At 35.0% G+C, this 25794-nt stretch overlaps 2 protein-coding genes across 4 annotated transcripts; one reads left to right on the top strand and one right to left on the bottom strand.

The window, feature by feature from the left end:
• The first annotated feature begins 1693 nt into the window (after positions 1-1693).
• LOC130628960 (nephrocystin-3-like) lies at positions 1694-19814 on the top strand. 3 transcript variants are annotated; one of them, XM_057442026.1, is made up of 17 exons: positions 1695-2295; positions 8793-9089; positions 9168-9298; positions 10520-10609; positions 10886-10956; positions 11849-11929; positions 12202-12250; positions 12727-12798; positions 13370-14470; positions 14980-15821; positions 16435-16554; positions 17012-17063; positions 17361-17429; positions 18054-18085; positions 18228-18321; positions 18818-18943; positions 19641-19814. In XM_057442026.1, exons 1-17 carry the CDS (start codon positions 1815-1817, stop codon positions 19722-19724), a joined length of 3792 nt encoding a protein of 1263 aa, XP_057298009.1. In that variant the 5' UTR covers positions 1695-1814; the 3' UTR covers positions 19725-19814. The 3 variants fall into 3 exon arrangements, 2 of the variants coding, with proteins under 2 accessions (XP_057298009.1, XP_057298010.1); XM_057442027.1 differs by lacking the exon at positions 1695-2295 and adding an exon at positions 7913-8049 and having other exon boundaries at positions 19641-19812; XR_008981884.1 differs by lacking the exons at positions 18054-18085; positions 19641-19814 and having other exon boundaries at positions 1694-2295.
• Positions 19815-20233: 419 nt separating this feature from the next.
• LOC130628961 (nuclear factor NF-kappa-B p105 subunit-like) lies at positions 20234-25496 on the bottom strand. Its single transcript, XM_057442028.1, has 11 exons — positions 25214-25496; positions 24806-24840; positions 24110-24214; positions 23753-23904; positions 23377-23603; positions 23132-23290; positions 22551-22652; positions 22342-22386; positions 21941-22002; positions 21707-21848; positions 20234-21312 (listed from the first exon to the last, which is right to left on the bottom strand). Exons 1-11 carry the CDS (start codon positions 25257-25259, stop codon positions 20810-20812), a joined length of 1578 nt encoding a protein of 525 aa, XP_057298011.1. The 5' UTR covers positions 25260-25496; the 3' UTR covers positions 20234-20809.
• Positions 25497-25794: the final 298 nt, after the last annotated feature.

The raw sequence follows: 25794 nt of genomic DNA on the forward strand, positions 1-25794 counted from the left end.
CTGCAATTAAACAAAAAAATTAAAAAAAAAATTGACGAAAATTTAAATCATCGTTCTGGATGAAATAGAAATAAATTTCCTACAAGAAATATTTCACAGGCAACATTACTGAGGTCAGTTCTTGGGGCGTTTTGGAGACAAATTTCCATTTTTCAATTCATGGCACCATAACTTTGTGCAGGAGACTGGGGTTTAATCCCCATTGGCGGCGCTTGGACGAGTAAATGATACCATAGCCCGCGTTAACCCAATCATGTAGGGGAAATGAGCAGATGGCACACTGTGTGGGCTGCTGGATGTTGCAAGGAGTTGTCTGGCAGAGCGAGGACCCTAATTAGGTCTTCGTATCTCTAAACGAGTATTAAATAATCTAAGCCATGGCCCTTATAACAATGGGGAGATCTATGCACATCTATCTATTTATCTATCTATCTGTGGTTGTCATTATGTCATTTTACGCAAGTGGAGTGTGTTAAACTTTTATTCCAGTTCTCGCTAAAGGAAGGCAAATTTCCACAAGGTGAATTATGAGTTATGAATACGGTCGTGGCAAATTAACTGGGAAACACCTTTTTCATGCCGAGTTTAAAACACTGAATGCAAAAATTCGTTTGAGTAGTAGAAACAAAATAGTTACTGGATTTTGAAGCCTTTCCTCTGTTGCAGATTATTTTAACTTTGTTACGTGTTATTACTATTTCTTTCAATTTTTAAAGTTTTTTAGGATTTATAAATAAAATACACCGTATCTTTACCTTACGGGTGTACAGTGTTTTTATTCTTTTCTATTTTTATTAATTTGTAACTTTGCTAGGATTTCGAGAAATTTTTTCTACTGTACTTTATATTCTGTAGTCATGTTTTGTCACTTCCCGCCGATTAACTTTGAAATTTTTTAAATTCTACTAGATCTTTCAAATCACTAAAACTTTCTTTTTTTATTTTCAGTTCAAAGCACAAATTTCCGTCAAAAAATGTAAAAAAGAGCAGCTTAAGAGCAGCTATTGAGTCGACACCGTTTAATTCATTCGTAGTTTTTCTCTCACAGTAAATAGCAAATATCAAGGCATTAGTCAGATCCTGGTCCATGGCATATTGCGTCCGTATTCTTTCCTCCAAGGGATAACACTGCAGTATTGCTAATGCAAAAGCCCGGGGATAATATTTCATCAAATTAAGTCTTTTCTGCTTTCGCGAAAATAAAACCGTCTGATCGATTAATATGAAACACACGGGAACGTGGTTTTTATACAATTCAACCTAAAGGGGTATCTAAAATTTTTCGCTTGCGAACCTAGAGGGGACCCTGTCCCCCGCTCCGCAACACCTTCTATATTGATTATAGATTCACGCATTTTGAACTTTTCAGAATTCACTCCTCAGAGTGTTTAGAGTGAAATTAGGATCTTAGGTATTTAGGAATATCCTAGATCTTTAAATCTGCTAACTGTTGCGGACGCTGACGTCCGCAACAGTGACAATCTCCACGAAATTTGACATGACAATTTCCACGAAATTCGAAACAAAATTGAGACGAGACATAACACCAAATACCCGTTCTCAGCTTTTTAGCTCTTTGAGATTAAAACCTCGAGGTTTCGAGGTTTATCTCAGCAGATAGTTCTGGGGGCGAGAATGACCAAATGCCGTTATTTGCACATAAGCAAAGTAACGTTTGGGCTCAACGAGACAATCAGTGTTGATGCCTCGCTTAAGCTGGACCGTGATTTGGAATGTTTTCATACATTTTAAAGGCAAGACAGACACATAAAGGAATGTCATGGTTATGACAGAACGATTATTTGGCGTTTGGTATGGGTGGATATTTTTCCTCACAAAGTAATAACCCACAACCGCGTGGAAATCGCATATCTAGTTCTTTTGATCTTAACAGTGAGTCCATAGAGTTAAGTGAAATAGAGGAAATCAAGGTTCCTGATGTGACTACATCCCATAAATTTAAGTCACGATCCCTCCTTCCTTTTGGGAAGGGTAAAAGTTTTACAAATTTTCGGAAGACTACAAGCTTTCAATCGCCAGTATCTGTTAATAATCCAAAAAATATTGAAAACGAAGTTGTTCAACTTAAGAAACAAATTGAGAGTATAAACAGTAGTCATGATCGCGAAAAGGAGGAATGGATTTCAGAAAAGAAAAGAATGCAAGAAGAAGTTCATCGTTTACGTAATGAAGTCAAAGTTTTAAATACAGCAGTGCCTAAACTACGTGCTGATAAAGAAAAAGCTAGGAAAGCTGAGAGTGATGCATTGGAAAGAGCTAAGGCATTCGAGCAAGGTAGCTAGCTAACCTTTTGTTGTAAACTGATATAGCTAGCTGGTGTATAACACCCGTATTAAGTAAAAGTCTAAATTGGGTGATTTTACTTTTGCTGCCATATATTTCTTTATATACTATAATAACCCTCCGACTATAATATTTTGTAAATCGCAGCTAATGTAAGAGTTTCAATGTTAACGTTTTTACAGGATTCTTGCACATGCCCTGATAAAATCAGAAAAATCGATAGGCAAAAAAATGTAGACCTTGGGTGAAGAAATTTAAATTATATATAATTAAAAACTTTTGTACTGTGGCTATTGGCATCTTTTTTTCTCACTGATATATGTTCTAAATCTAAATTAAATGCAAGCTATATTTTATCAAAAGATGCCTCTACCTAAAAATAATGTTTGAAATGGACTGGTCCACAGTGCACCGCCTGATTAATTTTGCCTGTACATTTGCGTAGGACCTACCTTGTTGTTGTTGTACCTTGTTGTAGGCTTTCTAAGAAAGTCTTCAGGATTAGCAGTTGTGTTCTAGCCCTCTATTGGATTGAACATCCAGCTTACACCAATATGTGCATATGTATAATAGAGTTTGAATTAGCCCGTCTTAACATGGTGTATCCTACCAGTTGTGGTTCATTTGGTATCTGGGATAGATATTTATCAAGGCTGTTTTTAAAAAGGTCTAGTGTGCAACCAGACATATTACGCATGGATCTGAGGAGGATGTTAAAGAGCTTTATTCCATGGATAAGTAAACTGAACTCTGCCACCCAACTGTATGGACCACACATAAGTTTTCCTTTTGCCCATGCCGAAGATTGGATTTTCAGATTGACATTTGGTACCAACTGTTCCATGATTTTCCAAATATAAATTATTCGATACCCTTCCCTTCTACGCTCCAATGAATACAGTTATATAGGACCATTGCAATGCCTCTATCATCTGTATCCCTCCAACTTTATGTGGACTCCATAGGACTGAACAAAACTGGGGAGGTCTGGAGATATAAGCAACACGCCTCTAGATGAGACTCTGCTATGGAGAGGCAACAATGCCAGGGCTTTGAAAATTCTGAATTGTGATATACATATTTTCTGTACCAAATAGGTTGTTTAGGTGCACACACCTTGTGAAAACACAAATGTATGCCATTCGTGCACCACAATATCAATTGTATTAACTTTATTTGTTATAAAACCAACGTTATATTGAAATAAATTCAGATTTAAAAATCTTCCCCAAACATCCTTTATTATTAAAATACACATTTCAGCATGACTTTAAATTTGGTTTATGGATATTGGAGATTATATAAAGGATCATGTAAAAAGAAATCTGATTAACCATAGAACTTTCAATGACATGAAAATTACAGCCTGAATTTTTATGTGCACAGTTTTTTGTTCATGTTGACCAAAGTTTAGGTGAATGCCAGGTTTGTACCTAATTTAAAGGTTACTTCCCGCGAAAAATCAAGTTGAGCTCATATGAAAGATCTTTGAAAGTTTTCTAGAAATCTTTTTATTTTTTTGAAAAATCTTTATCCGTTCTAGAGATATTTAGCTTAAAAGTTGCGCTAATTATGCAAAATTATGATGTCATGAGTATGCATAATTATGGTAACTAAATATTAAAATTTATGTAAAATGTTCAAAATGTGTCAAAGTGAACGGCCACAAATCATTTTTAACTCTATATGGCTTGTCAAAAATGTTAAATTAATCCCCTTGCAGAGCATACTCATGACATCATGCATAATTAGCAAATCTTCTTAGTTCAAATTCTAAAGAACCAATCAAGAATCAAAAAAAAATATTAAATTTCTAGGCAACCTTTTAAGCTCTTTGATATGCAATTAACTTTATTTTTCACGGGAGGTAACCTTTAAAGGAAAACCAGCGGTATAAAAAAATGTTGGACTTATATCATCCATATCATAAAAAGTTGGTTAACAAGTCCTTCTAATTTTTTGATAGCTCTTTTCGTTCACATTTAAATAATTTTAGATTTAATTATGCTGCATAAATTATGATGTCATATTTAAGTAAATGCAAATTTTGGCATTTTGTGTCATCAGTAATATTAGGATGCGCATTTAAACTTTATTAATGCATAGATATTACAAAGGTGAATTGATTAACATAATTTTTTTTTTACAAAAAATGACACTTGTTTGCCCGTCCCACACCTCTTAATTTTTTTGCAATGACCCAATAACTTAGAATCTGCAACTTGGTTTGCAAAAAAATTTTCTGTGTAAGCTTGTATGGGGTCATATTCTAGTTAGGATAAAACAACACCTAAATTAAAATCAATTTCCTTCACTGTCTTCCTCATCGCTTCTGTGCCTCAGTGTGTATATGACAATGTACTTGAAATTTAGTAACTAAATACTGTTAGCAATCAATAACTTTAATTTCCCTGTCAATAATTTTTGATTTCCCCCCTCGATTGAATATACAAAGTTCAAATTTATATTTGAAGCCATTTTTTGCATGTGTTTTTAACAAAGAAAAGTTTGAAATGTTTTTTACTGAAAAATGAGAATGTGCAGAAGCTTTCTTTATAGTAGCATGTGTTTGCATTATGTTAAAAAAACAGGTCCCTCAAGAGATTATTGCAAAAATTAAATGTTTTTGTATACAATTATTGCGTAACATTTTCCTTTTTTGAGAAAGAAAGAAAAGATCTGAAATAATTTTTTATGTGAGCATTTTTTTATACAGTGAAAAATTTGAAAAAAATATATATACTTCTATGAATACAATGTAAACAAAAATGATATTAGAATTATGCTCAAGAATAACATTGGAAGTTGTAAAAACACAAGAAGACACAAACCAAGCTTTAATAAATAATGCTCAGCTTTTTAAATCGATCAGTTATGCGTGTTAATAGTCGTATTATAGTGATAAAGCTTTTGATAGGTAATAGGATTGTCACTTTTCTGTCAGTTTATGCTCCACAGTGTGGACACAATGAGGAAGATAAAGATAAGTTTTATGATGAGTTAATAGCAGTCACATCAAAGTTTGGAGACACTGAACTTGTCATGGTGGGCGGCGACTTTAATGGTCATGTTGGGAAGTCATCTGAAGGTTATAGAGGTGTGCATGGAGGCTATGGATTTGGGAGCAGAAATAAGGAAGGGGAGAGATTGCTTGAGTTTGGAATGGCAACGGACATGGTGGTTTGCAACACATCATTCAGTAAGAGACAGAGTAGGCTGATAACATATGAGTCAGGTGGTTGTAAGACACAGATAGATTACTTCCTGGTTAGAAAGTCAGACAAAAAAGTGGTGAAGGACGTGAAAGTTATATCGGGGGAAGAGTGTGTTTCCCAGCATAGGTTGCTGGTTTGTGATATTATCTTGAAGAGTGTTAAAGAAGCCAAGGGAAAGTACAGGCCCCGTCGAAAAGTCTGGAAGCTGAAGGAAGAGATTGTAGCAAGACAATTTAGTGCAAAAGTTCAGCAGTTAGCCTACAATAGTCAATGTGATAGTGACAATGTTGAAAGTACTTGGACTACTTTGAAGAATTGTCTTCTAGAAGCTTCAGATGATACCTGTGGATGGACGAAAGGACCAGCTAGACAAAGACAGACCTCGTGGTGGAATAATGAGGTTGACCAGTGTATAAAGGAAAAGAGGAAACTTTGGAAAGAGTGGAAGTCAGGTGGTAGTAAAAATATTTACTTAGAGGCTAAGCGTCGCGCTCGTACAGCAGTGTATAAGGCAAAATCAGAAGCAGAGAGAAACAGATTTGCAGATGTGTTAAGAAGGGAAGACCAGCGCAATGAGGTATTCAAGATAGCAAAGCAAATGAAGAAGATTAATCAAGATATTGTAGGTGAGAAGTGTATACGTAATGATGAAGGTGTTTTGGCTAGCACAGAGGAGGAGAAAAGGGTAGCTTGGAAGAATCATTATCAGAGGTTGCTTAACACTGAGTTTGATTGGGACGAGGATAATTTGTCTTATGATGATGTCGTAGAAGGGCCAGCTATGCAGATCAAGACAGAATGGGTAGTGGAGGCTATTAGGAAATTGAAGATTGGCAAGGCTGCAGGAGTATCAGGTATTGTTGCAGAGATGGTAAAAGCATCTGGATATATCAAAGTTGAGCTTATTACAAGTCTTGCTAACCAGATTATAAAGGATGGTGTTATTCCGAGTGAGTGGCAGTCGAGTGTAATAGTGAATTGTTTCAAGGGAAAGGGTGATGCATTAGAAAGGGGTAACTATAGAGGTTTGAAGTTGGTTGATCAAGTAATGAAAGTTATTGAAAGAGTGATTGATAAGTTACTTAAAGAAAGAATTGATATAGATAAGATGCAATTTGGTTTTGTTCCAGGGCGTGGCACTACAGATACAATATTTTTACTCAGACAGCTTCAGGAAAAGTATTTAGGAAAGAGAAAGAATCTCTATTTTGCCTTTGTAGATTTAGAGAAAGCTTTTGATAGAGTGCCACGTAAAGTTATTTGGTGGGCTATGAGAAAATTGGGTGTGGATGAGTGGCTAGTTACGATGGTACAGTCTATGTACAGCAATGCTAGAAGTCGTGTCAGGATTAACGATTCACTTAGTGATGAATTTAGTGTAAATGTTGGTGTACATCAGGGTTCTGTACTTAGTCCTTTGTTGTTTATTCTAGTCTTAGAAGCGCTGTCGATGGAGTTTAGAACAGGTTGTCCATGGGAGTTATTGTATGCAGATGATTTGGTTCTCATAGCAGAGTCGATGGAAGAATTAGTTGAAAAGTTTGAGAAGTGGAAGAAAGGACTAGAAGAGAAAGGGCTGAAGGTAAACACAGCAAAGTCTTAAGTCATGATAAGTAGCATTGCAGCCAAGTGTGACCTTGTAGTTGGAAAGTGGCCTTGTGGAGTTTGCAGGAAAGGGGTTGGTAGTAACTCAATCTTTTGTCGGACTTGCAAGCATTGGGTACATAAGAAGTGCAGTAGTATTAGTGGATGGTTAAGAGCTGACATGCAGTTTGTATGCAAGCCTTGCAAAGGTGAGATTATAGAGAATGAAGTATTTCCAGCTTTAATGATGTACAACAGTGGCTCGTTAGAGATAGTTAAGAACTTCTGTTATTTAGGTGATATGTTGGGCAGTGAAGGGGGTGTTGGAAGAAGTGTTACTTGCAGGATAGGTTCTGCTTGGAAAAAGTTTAGAGAGTTACTTCCTTTATTGACTAGCAGAGTCCTGTCAATTGAGGTAAAAGGTAGGTTGTATGAGGCCTGTGTAAGAAGTGTTATGTTGTACGGTAGTGAGACATGGGCAGTGAAGCAGGAAGATCTTGACCGTTTAGAAAGGAATGATATGGGAAAGGTTAGGTGGATGTGTAATGCCAGTCTGAGAGACAGAAAGAGTTCAGATGAGTTAAGAAGCAGGCTAAGTCTCCGTAGAATTAAAGATGTTATCCAGATAAGAAGATTGAATTGGCTGGGGCACTTGGAAAGAATGGAGGAGGATAATTGGGTAAGAAAGTGTAGAGACTTGATAGTTCCTGGGGCAAAGCCCAGAGGCAGACCGAGAAAGACTTGGCAGGAGGTTATAAGGACAGACTTGATAGAGAGGAAGTTGAGTTTAAATCTAACACAGTCTAGATCAGATTGGAAGAGGGTCATTAATATACCCCGTCCAACCCATGCTAGCATGGAAAACGGACGTTAAGCCGAGAATGATGATGATGATGATGATGATCAGTGAAGGAGAAGATAAATGTTCTAAAGTATAGATGTGCAGGTAAACGTCCTAATTTTTCAAGAGCGATGTGTAATTTTTGCACATGCAATAGTTCACATGATGGATAGCACGTGTCTCATTGAATTTCTTGGTGCAGTTTTCTCTGTCTGTCCACCCTTGTGTCAAAATCTGATTGGCAAAGGTCTGGCCAAATATTATCCTATATTATTAAGGACCAAAATAATCACTGGCTTGTCTGTGACTAGCCTTGCACATTTTATAATATCATCCAGATTTTATTAATCTGGTACTATAGATAAGAAAATTTTCATGACTGTTAAACACAGTAAAAGCTAAAAAAATTTCTACAAGATTAGAAAAAAATTATGTACCTATCCTGAATATAATTTTATCCCTATATTTTTAAAACAAGGTGGTTTTGATTAAATTTACTCCTTTTGGGTTTTTTCATGAAAAATAATTATCATTCTATAGAGAATTTATTTAGCTGATTTGTTGGGAATAATATAACACACAAATTTAATGGCAACTCAAATTAGAGGGAGGGTTGTACAAGCTGGAATAACCCTGACTAAAATAAACAGGTTAAGTATGTATATAAATAAAAATCTAACATTATGAGCTCTTTAGATTTTTTAATGTTTGTCCTTTATTTCTACTTCAATCTTTTGTAAGAAATTCAATATATATTTAGTGGACAGTACACAAAAATATTATATTATAATAATAAAAATACTTTTTCTATGATTTTATGATTATTTGTCTCAAATTTTTTTTTATAGAGAAAGATAAAATTCAACGTCAGTTTAAAGTTTTCCGTGAAGCAAAAGAAAAGGAAGTTCAAACTATACTCAAGGAAAAACACCATGTTATAAATCACCTAAGAAAGTTTGTGAGTTCAGAAGGCTCTGTTCAAGATTTTTTGTTGGAAGGTGCAGATGTGCGTCAACATACTCACTCTATCACTGATTGGCTTCTAGATAGTCAATCGTTAGCTGACAGTTACTTAGAAAAGAAAATGGAGGATGGTTTAATGATGAATAATAATACTCAGTTTTTGGATTTTAGAATGAACAGAGGTAGGTTATAATGTTTTAAGGGTTTCAGGGTTATACAATCAGGTATCTTTTAAAAAGTGTTGTAAGATTATTTTATAGATATCTCTTCAGTTCTACAAAAACTACTTTCGTCACTGCATCATGTTGGATTAGGGATACCGACTGGCAACACCTATTCTGTCTATGTAACTTCCTCTCCTGATATGGAAGATCATGCTCATCGTTTTGAAGTAGGTAAACAATCTGAATAATTTTCTCCATAAATTTCAATTTGCATATGAATTTGCATTTGCATAAATCACATTGCAAATGTAACAATAGAACAATGTGTAAAATAATGCAAAGTACGTCTTCACTTGAAAGACAATTGTACTCCCATATGAAAACCTATACCATGCCCTATACTATAAAACAAATTTCTAAACCTTGTTCAGGTCAAGTTTTATAGGGGCTGTGAAAAGGATTATATTGCCACAAATTGTTGTACAAATGTTTATATAGCGCAATGGAGGACGATTGAGATACAAAAAAAGGGGATTACAAAAAAAAGGGGAGGGGCGTCCCTCTTTTAAAATATTTTGGTAAAATAGTTTATTATTTGTATATTATCTGGTTATAAGCATGAGTCTTCCCTGTTTAGAAAAAACATTAAAGCAAGTTTCTACCGACATCCTTCTAAACATTTGCATTCTTATGTTGTGTTGCTTTCGGAGAAAATGTCCTCTGTTACTCAAAAATGGTTCTGTAAATCTCACATTTAACACAAAACAATTTTTTGAGTTGTTTTTTCCTAACTTGAAATCTTAACCAACAACATGCAATAATTATGGAATGCATGTTTTGGAAAGGTAAATGTGGTGTTTTGTTAGAAGCTAAGCGTCGTGCTCGTACAGCAGTGTATAAGACCCAATCAGAAACAGAGAGAAGCAGATTTGCGGATGTGTTAAGAAGGGAAGACCAGCGCAATTTTAAGATAGCAAAGCAAATAAAGAAGACTAATCAAGATGTTGTAGGTGAGAAGTGTATATGTATTGATGAAGGTGTTTTGGCTAGCACAGAAGAGGAGAAAAGGGTAGCTTGGAAGAACTATTATCAGAGGTTGCTTAACACTGAGTTTGATTGGGATGAGGATAATTTGTCTGATGATGATGTTGTAGACGAACCAGCTTTGCAGATCAAGACGGAATGGGTAGTGGAGGCTATTAGGAAATTAAAGATTGGCAAGGCTGCAGGAGTATCAGGTATTGTTGCAGAGATAGTAAAAGCATCTGGATATATTGGAGTTGAGCTTATTACAAGTCTTGCTAATCAGATTATAAAGGATGGTGCTATTCCGAGTGACTGGCAATCACGTGTAATAGTGAATTGTTTCAAGGGCAAGGGTGATGCATTAGAAAGAGGTAACTATAGAGGTTTGAAGTTGGTTGATCAATTTTTAATCTTTTTTTAAGGCTGGTTGCAGGGATTTGATGTTGCACTTAGAACTGAAGGGAAAACTTTTGTCTGTTTACAACTTTCCATGTCAATTCAGTGACAAACAGGTAATTTTGCTTTTTAGTGTTTTTAATTCAAATATTTTTCCTTCTATAAGTGACGGTTTTTGTACTTATTTTTGTAAGATGAAAAAGAAGTCAAGGGATTCGTTAAACTATATATAAACATTAGTTATAGACTCAGTTGCAGGACTGTGAGATAAATAATATATAGAACAACTTGTGTCAGACCAAAACGAAGACAGGGATATAGGAACTGCATATTTGGTGATTATAGCTAACCAAAAATAAAAGCACAAAAAAATAACATCTTTTATATTTCAGGAGGTAGAAGAAGGAAAATTGCATTATTTAAAATCGTCGGATATTTGCGTCTTATTCGCTGGTGAAGATATGTAAGTGAATTTTAGCATACCTTATTCCAGGAAATTACAGAGTTACAAAATGAACAATCAAGAAATAAACGTGAAAGAAATAAACGTGAATGCCCATAAGAACTCTGAAAACACAAAATGGACATGTTTATCTTTTTTTTTTTATAAGAGCACTACTAAAATATGAACAGATTCATTAATGTACCCCTGTTTTCTTGTTTTTTTCAAAACATCTACAATACCATCAGCACTCAATGCTTTTGGAAATAGACTATTGCACCTGGCGATTGAGTGTGATGTAAATATTACGACTCAATTTTTTTGGCATCTTCTGAGATATAAACACAAGGCAAGTGAAATAAACAGTGCAGTTATTTGAGAAAACAAAGGTATATAATGCAAAAGACTTTGGTTGAGAAAATACATTAAGTTTAATTCACATTAGGTTAAACCATATTGGGTGAGAAAATTAAATTTCAGCTAATCAGACAGAAGAAAAAGCTCCATGTGTATCTTTAGACAAGAAGAAAAAAAAGAAGTAGTGCTTTGTATTGAGATTGCATATTAGAAAAATATCTTACTAAACTTTAATGGATGGCATAATTGGTGTTTAATTAAATTTCACAATTTGCTTTTAATTTTGTGTCTTGTTAATTTCCTGGCATAAGGTATTTAAAAAATTCAAAAAAATCAATTTTTAGCATATCTAAAAATTTCAGGTTAAATAAGGTTTATGTTTTGAATAGTTTGCTGTATATTTAGAAAAAGTGCCCAGGTTAGCAACTCTATATGTTTGTTGTTTTAAAGTTTATTGTCCAAAGTGAAACCTGTTGTTAAGGAGTATTTAGATGTCATTTAAACCGTCCAGTATGTAGTAGTTTTTTATATATCCAGGCCATTTTTTTAATTTTAGTCAGCATTTAAATGATGTTTTAACAGAAGCAGTACATTCTCGTAAAATTGTTATTGTTGTTACACCAGAACAGATATCACGGTAAGTCTTCTGTTTTGGCTTTTTCTAACCTTCACTTCTCAGGAAATTGATATCATTAAATTTGTTTTGTAAGGTCACGTGTTCTTTTTTTAACCAACACAGCTTTTGTGAATCTGTTTTTGTTAATACTTAAAAGGGAAAACCCATGTTATTGTACTGAAACCGTTCACTTTTCATTTTGTAGAATGCAACAACATTCATAAACTTTAGTTGCATAATATGTATTTTTTTATCACAAAAACTGAAATTAATAAATTATTTTCTTTGTTTAGAAGCAACAGAGGTTTACTTTCAACATTTGAAGAGTGTCATCACAAAAGGGTTGGTTGATTATTTTTATCTTTTAATAGCAGAGGTTTTGATTAAATGCCAAATTATTGTCTTTCCAACCTGTGTTAATGAAATAGAGGGAAATAAGTAATAATTTTTAAGCAATGCCAATGCTAATACTAAGGAAAATTGACTTTTTTGTCATAGAAGACTACATGTTTGTTATAAGCATATGACATTTTGGAATAGGCTGGGATATACTGATACAAAAACTGCAAAAAAGCTCTGTATGTACACATGATATGCTTGTCAATTTTTATCGGAGATTCACTTTTTCAAAAGTATTTCTATAAAAGTTAAGGACGATAGAATTCCAGAGTTCGTTCAAATGTTGTTGTCCAATATGGGATTGCTTTCAGTTTTGATAAAAGTTTGAAACTTGTGGAATCAGGCTCAATAATGTGCTCAGGTCATAACTTTTTTTTATCAATATTTTTTAAGTAATTTTTCAACTTTCTGCAATTTAGATTCACTTTGTCAGCAACTCTGAGGAGCTTCATGTGTCTGCACTAGCAAAAGTGCTTGAAATTTGCAATTCTGTAAGTACACAAGACTAGCTGTTAAACCTCTCAATTGCTTGATTTTTAATAAGTTATGCCTAGATTCATGTGACTTGCAGAAAGCCTTTCAGAAAAGCTTTAAAAATATTTTCTGTAGCTAGAGAATATAGTTGTTTGTTTAAAAGATTGCTTTAAATATTTCTGGTTGTGTAATAAGAAATAGTGCGGATGTTATGTTTAATATGTGATTCTTGTTATACTGCACTGCTTTGCAATGCTGAAGTTTAGTCACATTGACTGACATTTTGTCACATTTGATTGACAAAACTGCAAATTGCTGCTTAAATCCATGAAAGTCAATTGCATGAGAAAGATTTTAGTATGTACAGACTTTTTCAGAATAAAAGTCCTAACCTGTCGCCACCCAAAGGAGGATATTCATCTCAGATTTTTTATAGCATTTTGCACATAAAGATGGTTCTTGAAAGTTTTTTATACTTTTATACTCCTTTAATGTAGCCTTAACATACTTACCTTTCTGCCAGACTGTAATAATTTGTCATAAATTTAGGACTCTAGTTATTCTTATGTTTTTTTTCTTTTTTTTAAGTTTTTGGAGAAACAACAACATAGGGAGAATGTAGAGAAAGAAAAATCTGAAGAGGAAATTTTCAGACTCACACCAAAGCTGGATATGTTGCATGTGGATGAACAGAGTGTACTGCAAGAAAGCGTTCGAAACATGTGTGCTTTGAACGAGCACATGCAACAAGAAATTGCTTTCCTTAACAACTACATTACACAGGATGGTCCACTGCAACCTTTGCTTCTAGCTGGAGATGCTGGCAGCGGGAAGTCCTCTCTGCTTGCACATTGGGTTGTGCATCTGCAAGAATCACTGCAGAATTCTTGCATACTATATCACATCGCATCGTATGGATGTTCTAACAGTTTAGACACTGTCCAATTGATACGTCGCTTCTCCTACCTTCTGCTCGATCAGGTCCCGGCACTATTAGAATCTCAGATGCTAGAGAAGAATTTTCAACTATGGTTGGACAGAGCTTGCAGTAAACATGCTAATGGTGTTATTGTGGTCATTGATGGTGCAGATCTATTGAATAATGGTGTAGAACACTTGAAGTGGCTGTTAGATCCACTTCCTGTACCTCTCCGAGTGGTTATATCTGTATCAAGTGAGGATCATCCGCGACAGTGGCTGTCATGGCCAAGACTTCACTTAACTATTCATATCAAGGATATACTCGGTTTCTTTGTGTCTCATTTTTCTTCTACTGACCATTTAAATGAAATTGAGGAAGTTATTTCATTTTTATCGACAAACAGTGAACTTTTAAAGAAGGCTGCTACAAACCTCTTAAATCATTTGTATATGCATTTGGCGCTAACATTTGCCACAAGACTGGTCCCAAATGAGAAGTTTAAGAAGGTGATGCAAAAGTGTTTAATGTGTGATTCCATCGTGGACATGTATGTCTTCGGCATAAAGTTATTGCAGAAAAAGTATAATAAGGAGTTAGTCATGGAAGTACTTGTGATGGTATCTGCGTCGTACAACGGATTGAGCATGATGGAGTTAAAGTATCTTACATCAAGTACGAGCTACGATCTGTCATTATTACTGCATGACCTGACGTTTTGTCGCTTGTTAGTCACTGTGTGTGGATTAGTGCAAATTTCCCGATCACAGGTAAGAAAGAAGAATTTGTGAGGTATTGTTACTTTTGCTTGCTATCAGTTTGTTTGTTTGAGATATTGTGCATGTTGTCTTGACGGGTTGGCTTGAAACTTAATTTTAGATAATTTTTAGGTCCTAGACTATTTTAATTTTAAATTTTTACAATGTTACGTTTTGCCCTTCTAACATCCTGAGATGCTTCTTTATACTTTATAATCTCCTTGCATCTCGCTTCCCTTAACGGAAATGCTGACTACTTTCCTATGCTCGAATAAACGGCCAGTAAAATGCCAAAAGTATACTGTCAGAAAAAAGGTCTATGAGAGTTTATACGGATCGGGTGTATGAAACAATAATTTCGAAACAAACTGTAGTAACCTTTAATTTTTACGCATATATATCAAAAAAAAATTTTTTTTTACTTTTTGTAATTTTTAAAGTAATGGTTGTGTGTCAAACATCCTTACTTATAGTGAGACCAAATTCTACAACTAAATGCTACGACTAATTTTCCTGTTTAGGTAAAAGATGCGGTGGACGTATGTTTAAAAGAGTTTGACAAATCGAATGAATTTTTAACTGAGATGCAATATCGAATTATTAAATTTTTTGCAGAAGACAGATCGTTTTCAAATCGCACAATTGTCGAATTACCATGGCAACTCACTAAAACAGATAATAAGGACAAACTAATGGCATGCATTCGCTCAATTCGGGCGTTGGTTTGGTTTGTTGAAAAGGGCCAGTCTAATCGGATTATGAGTTACTGGAAACACTTAGGTCATGACATTAACATAGCGTATGAGATATACAAGGAGGAACTGTCTGAGATGGAATCAGACTTTAATGAATCGTTACCATTATATTATGATATCTTAGGAGATTTTATGCAAGAAGCCTCTCAATACAAATCGGCCCACGTCTGCTTTGAGAGGGCGCTAGAACTGAAAGAAGCACACTTGGAAGCAGATAGTGCACATATCGGGCGTTCTTTCTTTTTTCTTGGGCGTTTATTCACACAATGGAAGAAGTTTCAGACTGCGGAGAATTATTTTAAGCAACTGCTCGAAATAAAAGAGCAGAACGGGGAAGATGATCAAGCTTCCTATGCCAAAGTGTTTGAATCTTTAGCTGTGTTGTATGCACTACAGGAGAAAAATGAAGATGCTGACAAGTGCAAAAAACAAGCCTATGTGGCACGGCAAAATTACATGAACAATAATGTGATTCTTACGTTTGAAAATGTAGTCAACGAATGTCGAGGGATTATAGCTGATTTAAAAAGTGAGAGATGGTCCAATCAAGAACTAGCGGGCTTTCTTACTGACATTGGATTGGTTCATTTCAACTTGCGTCAATATAGGTAAGTTCCTGTAAATTATTACGTTGTTTTCGTAGAGTTCAGTATAAATGTCATCGGTCTATGGTTAATTTGGGAAGGGGTATAAAACACCTAAAAGCTCTTGTTGCCATAGAAGTCATCAGGACAATGTAAAGAGAGAGAAGGAAAAGGCTGTGTGGAGAATTGCAGCCGCTTTGAAGTAATCTTGGTTAAAATCTTCTAGCCAAAATGATGTGCAACGCGTAGTGTGTTAAATAATGCACTCCCGAATTTATTCGATATTTTACTAGTTTACCACGCCTATTTTAATCTCTCTCCAAAATTCGGTTTTTTGAACAACTTTCTTTTTTTCTATAAAAATACCGTCGTCTTCTCACAAAAAAGGCTAAAAGTTCTCATCAGAAGTCCTCAAATCACCTCCAATTTGACTCTAAAGAAAGAGTGGCACCCGGTAAAAAGTCGGATATCAACAAAAAGCCGATAATAAACAAAAAGTCAGTAAGATAGTCGGTAGAAGGTGACTAAATTTTCTGCCAACTTTTTACTCTCGATCATTTAACCATTCTCTACATTACCGCCAATCATTCGAAGTCACAATATAAAATTGACTCAAAATAATGTTTCTTCTTTCTAGTGATGCGGCCGACGCACTGTTGCAAGCTCTCCAACTATTTGTCAACATTTTGGGTGACAAGCACCCGGTGGTTGCTGACCAGATGTGTAAACTAAGCTTCGTATACCAAACGATGAATGAGTAAGATTTGTTTGTGGATCTAATTAAATAATAACGTCAAGATGTTTGTGGTCTATATCATGGAAATCAAAATTTCTTTCTCAATGTTAACTTAAAATTGTCACATTTAAACACAGGTATTGTCGGTCCAAAACATTACTAAATATTTTAAAATTGGGACGAGATAAAAACTGTCCCAATTTGGGGAGGGGTGTCTCAGTTATTGTACTGCTAAACTTTTACGTGCGACACTTTATCCCTTGGTCATTGAAAACAGTGTTAGGAACTGTTCTCCACAAAAGTACAAAACTCTGGGACTGCGTAACAAGAATATTAACAGAGCCTTACAAATAGACATTTATTTCTATTTAATGCTGATTTTTGTCTTTTTACCATGTTGTATGATAGTAAAGCATGTTTTCGTTTTATGTTGTATTGGTGATTCTGTAGTGATTAAAAACTGCATTTTATTTTTTAGAGATGACAAGGCTGAACACCTTCTTGATCAAGCGCTTGCTATACTGTTGCAGGTATGTCTGTCTGTCTGTCTGTCTGTCTGTCTGTCTGTCTGTCTGTCTGTCTGTCTGTCTGTCTGTCTGTCTGTCTGTCTGTCTGTCTGTCTGTCTGTCTGTCTGTCTGTCTGTCTGTCTGTCTGTCTGTCTGTCTGTCTGTCTGTCTGTCTGTCTGTCTGTCTGTCTGTCTGTCTGTCTGTCCGTCCGTCCGTCCGTCCGTCCGTCCGTCCGTCCGTCCGTCCGTCCGTCCGTCCGTCCGTCCGTCCGTCCGTCCGTCCGTCTTATAGTTTTATGTATTTGTTTTTAATGTCATAGAATTATGATCCAGGCAGTTCGCAGGTGCAATCAGCGTTAAAAGGTCTGGTGCGTATATATCGAAAGAAGGTAAGATATTAGAATGTTATATAAGCATTTCCTGTTTACCCCATATCCTTTACACTTGAATTTACTGACTTGGAACGTCCCTAAAGTAGAAACAGCGAAACGACAAAAAGTAGGGTTTTATTTCCTACGTAATCATTTAGCTGAAATTTACGTCCATAAAGTGGAAATTAGCTGACATTTTTCGGTTTATTTACTTATTCTTAGATGGGTTATTTTGCGACAGCTACATTTTTTCGAAATATGTTTAAAATTCAGTAATTTCAGTAGCATTAATTATATGGAAACAAAATTAGTATGCACCCGAACATAACTTTTAGAAATAAAAGTATTTTCAAATAAACAAGGAAAAACTTACAGCGGCCTTTTCTAAAATCTTTTTAATTACATAGGACTTTCTGTCAGCATCTCCTTCACGGTAAACCTCTTTACCAGCTTTTAAGTAAGATCCTAACAAGCGGACACTTTAGGGAGATTCCACTTAAACGAATGTGATCAAATCGATCGATGGCGTTTTTATGAAAATTACTTTCCACTTACATTCGACCATGCCTCGATCGATGGCGATTCATTCCCTCTACAATACCCATCTTACACATTTTTATATATATATATATATATTTTCAGAAAAAATTTGATCATATTGAAAACTTGTACAGGTTAGTGATTGCCTTTATTCGTTCGTTCATTTGTTTCCGTTCCATTCGTTTTAAAAAATTCAATTTTTAAATAAGTAAATAAAATGGATTAACTTTTAAATATCAAAAGGGAGCGCAAATTGATAATAAAACTTTAATTCAGGAAAATTATTCAAGTTGAAGAACACGTGCATGGTGAAAGAAGTCCTTCTGTGGCCAACGCCATCAACGTTTTAGCAGTTCATCTTAGTAAACGGGTAAGCGAATTCATTGGTGGTTGTTCCTGACGGCATTATATTTTACCGATAGTAACTGCTTTTCTTATCATTAAACTTGTCCAATATATTTTTCTTAAGGATAGTTTTAAGTAATAGCCAGTATCTAAGATTTCGACGTGTGGAACGAAAAGAAATTTGTCTGCCTGAAGAAACAACAAACCAGGAGGGGGGCAGAATAAGCCACACCATATATTTAGGGTTAAAAAGAGTGCACGGTCATAAGGAAGATTACAATAAATGGGACGTATCCTGGAACAACAACTTTCCTTAGTCTACAAATTGCAGTAACGAACTATATATGAAGTAGAACACTTTCTCTTGTTCGTTTGATATTCCGGAATGTTTCTAATGTTTATTTTCACGAAACTAAATTTCGTGGGATCCTTTTAAGTCAAGGAAAACGACCAGTGTTGTAGTAATTTGTTGTATTGTACATAAAAACAAACTTTGCAATTTTATTTATTATCATGCGTAGCAACGTTATAAAGAAGCTGTTGAGCTATACCATCGTTCGATGATCATTTATGTGCAAGAATTTGGTGCGCAGGATGATCACATATCTGAAGTACTGAGCAACATGGCTAAACTTTACTACGAACAGGTATGTTTGTGGAAATTGTGTTAAAAAAAATCATTTCAGCTAATATTTTGACATCCTTTGAGTTTATGGGCACTCCAGGGAAAAAATATATTTAAAAAAATTGTTTTTTTGGTAAGACAATAAATAAATCAAAATAAACCTTTTACAATCGTTAAAAATCTTTATTTATACCTGTACCGCATGTGGAAACATCTTCAATTTCAAATAATTTTCAAAGTCGTCTTCTTTCTTATGTTTTTCTCAACACGTACAAAACGAAACAGAAAAGAGTGATTTTCACAGGAGTTCCCCTTTAATTTTAACGAATCAGTCATCAGTCACCGACTGGTAGCCTTGTGGTAGAGCGTTCGTTTCCAGTGCGGGAGGTCTTGGGCTCAAACCTCGTCCGATTCATGCCAGAGAGTATAAAAGTGTGAATCTGTCCTTTTTGATTATCGGTCAGCATGAGAATAGGATTGATATCTTAGCCGGTTGTGTAGTTGAGCGATTGATGTGCTTGCACGACTTTTGTAGCTGAAATGGGAGTTTTAAATGCACTAGGACCCCCTTCGCAGGAACCTTTTGGAAAGCTGTACCAATAGGAGAAGACGCTATCCTGGCTAAATAATTTCAATAATAATAATAATGTTAACGAAATTCGCGATCCGTGCGAATTTCGACTCTGAATAAACCAACATTTTATCTTCTTTTATTTTAGCAAGATTTACGAATGGCTGCACGCTTGTATCAATTATCATTGGATTCTTCAAGAACTGAAGAACATTTAAATAGTCTTTCGTAACTCTCTTTATCTTTTGTAAATTGTACATATTTTTATAAATTGAATTCGGAGCTGGAAAAAAATTAATAATGTTAAAACTAGTATGTGTGATCTAGCTACTTTCCCTTTCCCGCTCTGACCTTTTTCTCTAAGCTAATGGTCCAAATGTTACCACACATCGTGTCATGTCCCACTGGGTAAGGGACAACCGCGTTTGAATTGCACCTATCATTGGGCAAGTGCAACAGATACATAGAATCTCTATATATGCAGATGTTAAGCGTGGTCATTTAATAATAAACAGAATCAATTTTCGCGAATTTAACCAGTCAATTGTGGGAAGTTAATTGGCATGAAAATAATTAAATTCAGTTGATAACAGTACAAATTGGGAGATAAATGTCGGTAATTCTCCTCAGAGAAAATCTCTTGGAGTAGTGTTTAATGGTGATCGAGGTAGTAACCGCATAACCAAAAAGTATTTCAGTGTTGAGTGAGTAATAATGCCAGCGAATTCTTTTAATGTTTGGTAACATTTTTATTCGCCCGTACATTAGCTGACATAAAACACGAAGAAAATAAAAAACTTGTTTTCATATAAAACGTAACCAAATAAATAGTTCTTCTCTTTAAAATACGCTAATCAAAACAATCTTAAAACTAGTCGGGACAGCCGAGATGTAAACACATCGGGGAATTTATAAAATTGCACCAAAAAGTCAGGAAAAATTAAAGGGGATTTAAATATTGCGAGAAAACGTCACAGGGCAACACAGTGAGGGAATTTTAAGTCACAATGCTTGCTTTGAAGATTTTGTTTACTTCTTTTAAGTTGGGCGAAATCTGGATATCAGGGAGAGTTTTCATTACAGCCAGAAAAATAAAAATGAAAATTTGCCAGATGAAGTAAATGTTTGGGCAGTCTAAGGTCACAAAAGTATATTGTCTTGTAAGAGAAAAATCACTCTGTAGCAGTAAATCCATTACAGATATAAAAATTGTTGCTGAGTCAACCAAAGTAAATAATAAAATATGTACATCAGTTTAAAAAATCTCGACCTGGTTGCCACACCCCCCCCTCTTTTATATTAAATGTCAACACAGGTCTAACTTTTTCCGCCCATATCATCCGGAATGCTGAAATATTTATTTAAATCAGAGTTTGTAAACTGCGGTAAGGTCGCATTCGAGAACGAGGTTAAACTCGGTAGCTCCATGGTGCTAGCCACAGCAGATGTTCCAGCCGCTTGGCTTGAAATTGGAATGTTTATTTCGCTGTTGAGAAGGTGCTGCAGGTCGTTATGTGGGAGTTGTTGGGCGGAGAGCAACACCGAGAGTAATTGCTGCTGTTGTAATTCAGATTCTGTATTCATGCTCTCCGTACTCTCCTCCTGCTTGACGAAAGCGCCCAAATTCAAAGTGGAGTACGGGTCGTTACTCATCATAAAAGGGGCGTTGTAGTTTTCCGCGTTTGCGAGAAGTTCATCTTGCGGTAATTCGCTGATAGGTGGAGTGCTCATCTCACTGAATCTTTTTTTAGGTAACGACAACGATGAAAATTCATGCATTGGAATCTCCTTCTTCCTTTTTTCACCAATACCATACCGATCTAAACATTTTAATCATCGTGTACATAATCCCTTAAAATTCACTATAATATCAAATAACACCCTAAAGGTTTGTTTACATTGGAGTGCATTTCCGCTATAGCGTAAGTGCGCAAGCGCTAACAAACACTAGTAAGCTTAGTTGAACGAGAAATGAGCCGTAAAATCGGTCCCTTATGGTAAAAACATTTTTCACTCAATAAAGGCGAGCGTTAATTTCTTTTAGGCGCTGGCTCACAACGCTTTTCAATCCTTTGATTTAGCACAGTAAGAATTAACTAACTGGTTTTCTAAAGACGAAACTCAACTTTAGCGCTTGTGTCCTCTCTGAGCAAATTAGGATTTCCGATTCTACTCTCGGTAACTTCATAGGATGATCAATAGTAATACGCATACCATATTGAATAGGCGTGTATTTGAACTCCATCGGTTCTGAACAACAGCTCGTGTCCGTCTTCCGTCGAAGTTGGATAAATACATTTGCCGGCTGCCGGATATTTTGATCGTGGTACATAGGTGTTTTAAAGATTAAACACACCTGAGATAAACGAAACATTTAAAATAAATAAACTTCTGCAATCCACAATTATTTTAGTTTTTTTCCTCTCTCCTTCTTTTCACCAAGCTTACCTGTTTGTAAATATCTGTCTTGTTGAACTTTCCTGTGTCTTCCCAAGGTACCATAGACGTTGCTAAAAACAAACAAAAACGTCAATATTTTACACCTTATATTGCAAAAAATACTTCGCAAATGTTTTTTAATAAGCATAGCTTTTGTAAATGTCTTCCAAGATAAACAAAAAAAAAATAATCCCGAGCAGTTGCATTAAGTGAACTGAAATATTTCAGGCTCAGACTGAAGTGTATAGTTAAGCATTGATCGAGACTAAACTCAAAGCTTACAACACGCTTGTTAAACAGATTACAATAATTAAAAGATTAAAATAGATTAAAATACTCTTTATTTACAAAAAAAAAAACTTGTATCGTATTATAAAACACTTTGAGAAAATAAATTTTCGTCCACTTACATAGCTTGGTTTCTTTTTCAAAAAATCGAACTTCGATATCGTCAGCTATAACAAACACAGCAAAACAGTCAAAACACACAAAACACGTACAGACGTTTATGTTCCTTACACACAGAAAAACACGCGCCATCATTTAAGTGCTTGCGTTCACTCTAGTGCAGACATTTATAAGCTGACTCCTGGAAAACGAAAGTGAAAGCAGTTCTTACGGTTCAGCTTATCAGCTAGCAGCCATACTTCTTCATCACCTTTTACGCTGCACGATACCTTACTCAGGCGAATTATTTTCAACATGGCGCCCTGTTTCGTTTCTAAAAACAAGAGCACAGCAACTACATTTTTTGTTTGGTTAAAGAAGCAAAGTAAACACAAAATGGTATCTTCAACAGCATGAGTTGAAGAGTTTTAAATATTTTGTAGCGATTTTCTTTCGTATCCACGCCCCCATACATCGCGACCCTCACGATACATGGCGAAATTCAAGATGCATCGCTAACCTCACGATACATCGCGACTCTCACGATATACCGCGACCCTCACGATACATCACGACCCTCACGATACATGGCGAACCTCACGATACATCGCGACCCTCACGAGGCATCGAGACCTTTCCAGCACAACGCCATGCTGAGCGGAGGAAAAGTGTTCAGGGATGGATATGAGGCGTGCATTTTGTTGCTACGCAAGTGGAATAATTTTTGACCCAATTTGACATCTAGACTTTTAGCAACTTGATTTGTTTATTAAAAATCTGTAAAAAGGGTATAAGAAATTTTCAAATCCATACTTCCATCATAGATAATATCGCTGTACACCGGGTTCAGGATACGAGTAAATTTGCCGTGAGAATCCGGTAGAAATGCTTGAAAGCATAATCGACATTGATTCATCTGCATCTTCTTTGCCAAATCATTGGCTTTTTTTCTTAGATTTTCCAACTCAACACCTGAAAAAATACAAAAAAGCAGTAAGTCAAGATAGAACTTCTAAAATTAAAAAAGACAAAAAACAAAGAAAAAAATTTACTCTTACCAGCTATGGCTTGCGCTGTCGCTCTGTCGTAAAAGACTGTATCGTCATGTCGGTCCATTAAAGACTGCACATAATGCGATACATCAAACATTTCTTCACGAGTACCGTTCACATTAAGTCCGCTGTTCCAGCCGAATGTCTCGACAAATCTGGTCTGCAAAATGCGGTCCATTAACGTGCTCAGCAAATTTTCTTTTACCACGTGTTGGATAGCAATACTTTTAAGTCTAAAGATAATGAAACAAAAGGATAATTTATTTTTTTGTAGCAACAAAACGCTTTTATAAACAAATTTTTGCGCTGCTAAAATAATAAAGGTACACCAGGAGTGTCATAAAGAAACTTAAACAGCCGCGCTATACAATGTTATACTTACTCTAAAGACGACTCGCCATTCATTTCGTAGACATGAAACCCTTTTGTCATCACCTTATTGACAATTAAAGAATGTGCATGCAAGTGAGGCTGGTTGTCTTCAGCAGTAACCAGGGTAACAACGACTTTAGCTTGACCATTATGACCGTGTAACTAGAACAATATAAAATTTCGCGTAAAAAATTTCCCAAAATTTTTTGGGTTTTACTATCGCAAATTCAGGTAAATTATACAATTTTGTACATGAAAACTTTGGACAAAAAAAAGAATATAAAATGATTTCCGGGCATAGCAACCAAGTCATATTCAAGATTTTAACCGGTAGCTGATTAAAGTGATTTCGTCATGATATACTTACCCTGAGTGAAGGATAAACTTTTCGGTTATCGTTACTTTTGTCTGGTTCACCTGGAATACCACCATGTGTTTGTCCCTCAGAACTGTAACGAAATCTATAGCCCCTCTGAAACAGAAAGAAAGGCTTATAAAGCTTTTCAATCTTTCTTAATATTTTTTAATTCACAAATTTATCACACGACACTTAAATATCCACGTTGCTTTGTTTAGATAATTAAACGAAATCACTTTCGATTTCTTTTATAAACCACAAAAAAAAATCACGAAAAAAAAAATTAGCCAAACTTTCCATGTTGTTTATGTCTTTAAGAAACACCCCTATAAAAACCTTCTCCATAAGAAATATCTCCATAAAAACCTTCTCCATAAGAAACATCTCTATTGAAACATTTCTATAAAAAACAAACTTCTCTATACGGTACATCTGTATAAGAAAAGTCTCTATAAGAAATATCTCCATAAACATCTTTATAAAAAAAATCTCTATAAGAAATATCTCTATAAATATCTCTATTAGAAACATCTCTATAAGAAATATCTCCATAAACATCTTTATAAGAAAAATCTCTATAAGAAATATCTCTATAGATATCTCTATTAGAAACATCTCTAAGCAAAACAGAACTGACATTTGGTACATACAAGGGATAAAATTGATGTTTAAAATTGGAAAGCTTCAAATTTATTGATTTATTACCTTTTTCGGCTGCCGCTCAATAACCAAGAAAGGTTCTAAATAAACAAAAAAATACATACATAAGATTGGAAGTTAAAAGATAAATAATAACAAGTGTTAGTATTTTAATAATTAGGGATCAAATCTCAGGTGAATAGAAAATCTGTGCCACTGTAAAAATAGTCTCTGTGCAAAATGGTACCTCAGGTAGCGAGACGCAAGAAATGCGGTACGGGCGAACCCATGGATTTATTCACGAGCCACCGACTATATTCCAATATTTACACGGAATACTTCGGTGTTGAAATTTTGAATAGTAGCTAACAATGCGGTTAAAAAATATTACATGTTTTTCACAGAACCACTACCAATCACCGTTGATAGAAAGGTGGCAGACGTTTTAGATGCTACCATACATAACAAACTCACCAGTTTGATGAAGTGGTTGCGTCAAAAAAAACGGAACATTATCCATCTTTAATATTTTTTATATCTAAAAATACTTTGTCGTATAGTCTAGAAAATCCAAAAATTACTTCTTTATAGTAGATCAACACGATGTCCATGTACACAGAATCATAAGTACAATCGAAACAGACTACCTCAATTTATATATTATCAAAAAACCATTAAAAAATACAAAGGGAAAACAAAAAAAACCCATCACAACAAAGCCATGTGATATATTTTTATACTGAGATTCAACACAGTAGTAGTACTACATACTATAACACAATTAACTTTCTTAATAGTAAGGGAAAAGGGAAAGTGAAAGAGAACAATCTCATTAAAGCCTGTGGTTGTTTGATATCAGTTAATCTTTCATTCATATCAGTGATGCTAGTGTCAGTAAATCCAGGACAAAAATAATGTTATTACAAATTAAAAACAAAGTAATGGAATGTAACAACATGCATGTAATACTATACACGAAAACTGAAATTGCTATTGAAAAAAAAATTTAAAATAATTTGTTTAATTCATTTATCTCAAGTACTCACCTCAAAATA

The sequence above is a fragment of the Hydractinia symbiolongicarpus genome, chromosome 15 (assembly GCF_029227915.1).
Source record: "Hydractinia symbiolongicarpus strain clone_291-10 chromosome 15, HSymV2.1, whole genome shotgun sequence".
NCBI lineage: Eukaryota > Metazoa > Cnidaria > Hydrozoa > Anthoathecata > Hydractiniidae > Hydractinia > Hydractinia symbiolongicarpus.